Source organism: Pundamilia nyererei, unplaced genomic scaffold, assembly GCF_000239375.1.
Source record: "Pundamilia nyererei isolate P.nyererei 1_Seehausen unplaced genomic scaffold, PunNye1.0 scaffold03368, whole genome shotgun sequence".
Classification (NCBI taxonomy): domain Eukaryota; kingdom Metazoa; phylum Chordata; class Actinopteri; order Cichliformes; family Cichlidae; genus Pundamilia; species Pundamilia nyererei.
The window spans coordinates 2,721-3,839 of record NW_005190769.1 but is presented as its reverse complement, the minus strand read 5'-3'; the positions used below and the strand labels follow the sequence as shown (position 1 = coordinate 3,839).

General features: G+C 34.5%; 1 protein-coding gene across 1 annotated transcript in view; it reads left to right on the top strand.

Annotated features, from left to right (window-relative positions):
* Positions 1 to 137: 137 nt before the first annotated feature.
* LOC102203259 (interferon-inducible GTPase 5-like) overlaps positions 138 to 1,119 on the top strand; it is a gene marked incomplete at its 5' end in the record, with an annotated part of 2,777 nt that continues 1,795 nt past the window's right edge. Inside the window, one exon of the mRNA XM_005755800.1 lies at positions 138 to 682. Coding sequence (XP_005755857.1) covers positions 138 to 682 — 545 coding nt within the window. The remainder of the gene's footprint in view (positions 683 to 1,119) is intronic.

Genomic DNA, 1,119 nt, shown 5'->3' with positions numbered 1-1,119 from the left:
AATAAAATCATTCCTCAAAAATACAACTTGCCTTATAATTCTGCACTCCCTGTATGACTGACCAGATGTCTGTATATTAAGTATTTCCAAATGATGCTGCAGTGATTTTTACACCTTTTATTTTTCTTCTATTTTAGGATCAACATGGAGGACCTAATTGCTGGCGTTAAAAAAGCCCTGCAAAACAACGATTCTGCAGCAGCAGCTGTAAAAGTTCAAGAATATTTAGAAGAACAAGAAAATATTCCACTAAATATCGCCATCACAGGAGAATGTGGCTCAGGCAAATCCACCTTTGTTAATGCCTTCAGAGAGATAGATGACAAAGATGAGGGAGCTGCTCCTACTGGTGTTGTAGAAACCACCTCAGAGGTTGCAGCTTACACCCATCCAAACTTTCCAAATGTTATGTTATGGGATCTTCCTGGAATCGGCACCACCAAGTTTCCAGCTGATAAGTACCTGGAGCTTGTTGGATTTGAGAAGTTTGACTTCTTCATCATCATCTCAGACACTCGCTTCAGAGAAAATGACGTGAAACTCGCTCAGGAGATTCAGAGGATGAAGAAAAAGTTCTACTTTGTTCGATCAAAGATTGACAACAACATACGAGCTGAGAGAAGAAAGAGAGACTTCAGTGCAGAGGGGACTCTGACAAAAATCAGAGACGACTGCATTCAAGGTAAGATTTTTCTTTTACTGTGAAAAATGCAGCTGATTTATATTTTTACTGTTGGAAAATTAATAAAATATATGTATATGCATTTATTTATAATTTTATATTCATGCGTATAACTACAGATTCTATCTTCTTTATGAATCAGGTTTTATTGAGCTGCAGAGGAAATTGAAACTGATCCTCTTTATGTAAAACAGAATAAATAAATAATTAATTTAATAATAATTAATAAATCATTTTAAAGTCACATCAACATGTACTTTTATTTCCTTCTTTCAAAGTTTACGATCACATATTTTTAACTGATCTCTTTGCTTTACCATCATCATCATCATCATCATCATCATCATCATCATCATCATCATCAATTTATTTATATAGCACTTTAAAAACACACCTGGTAGACCAAAGTGCTGTACAATACTAATATGCACATAGTA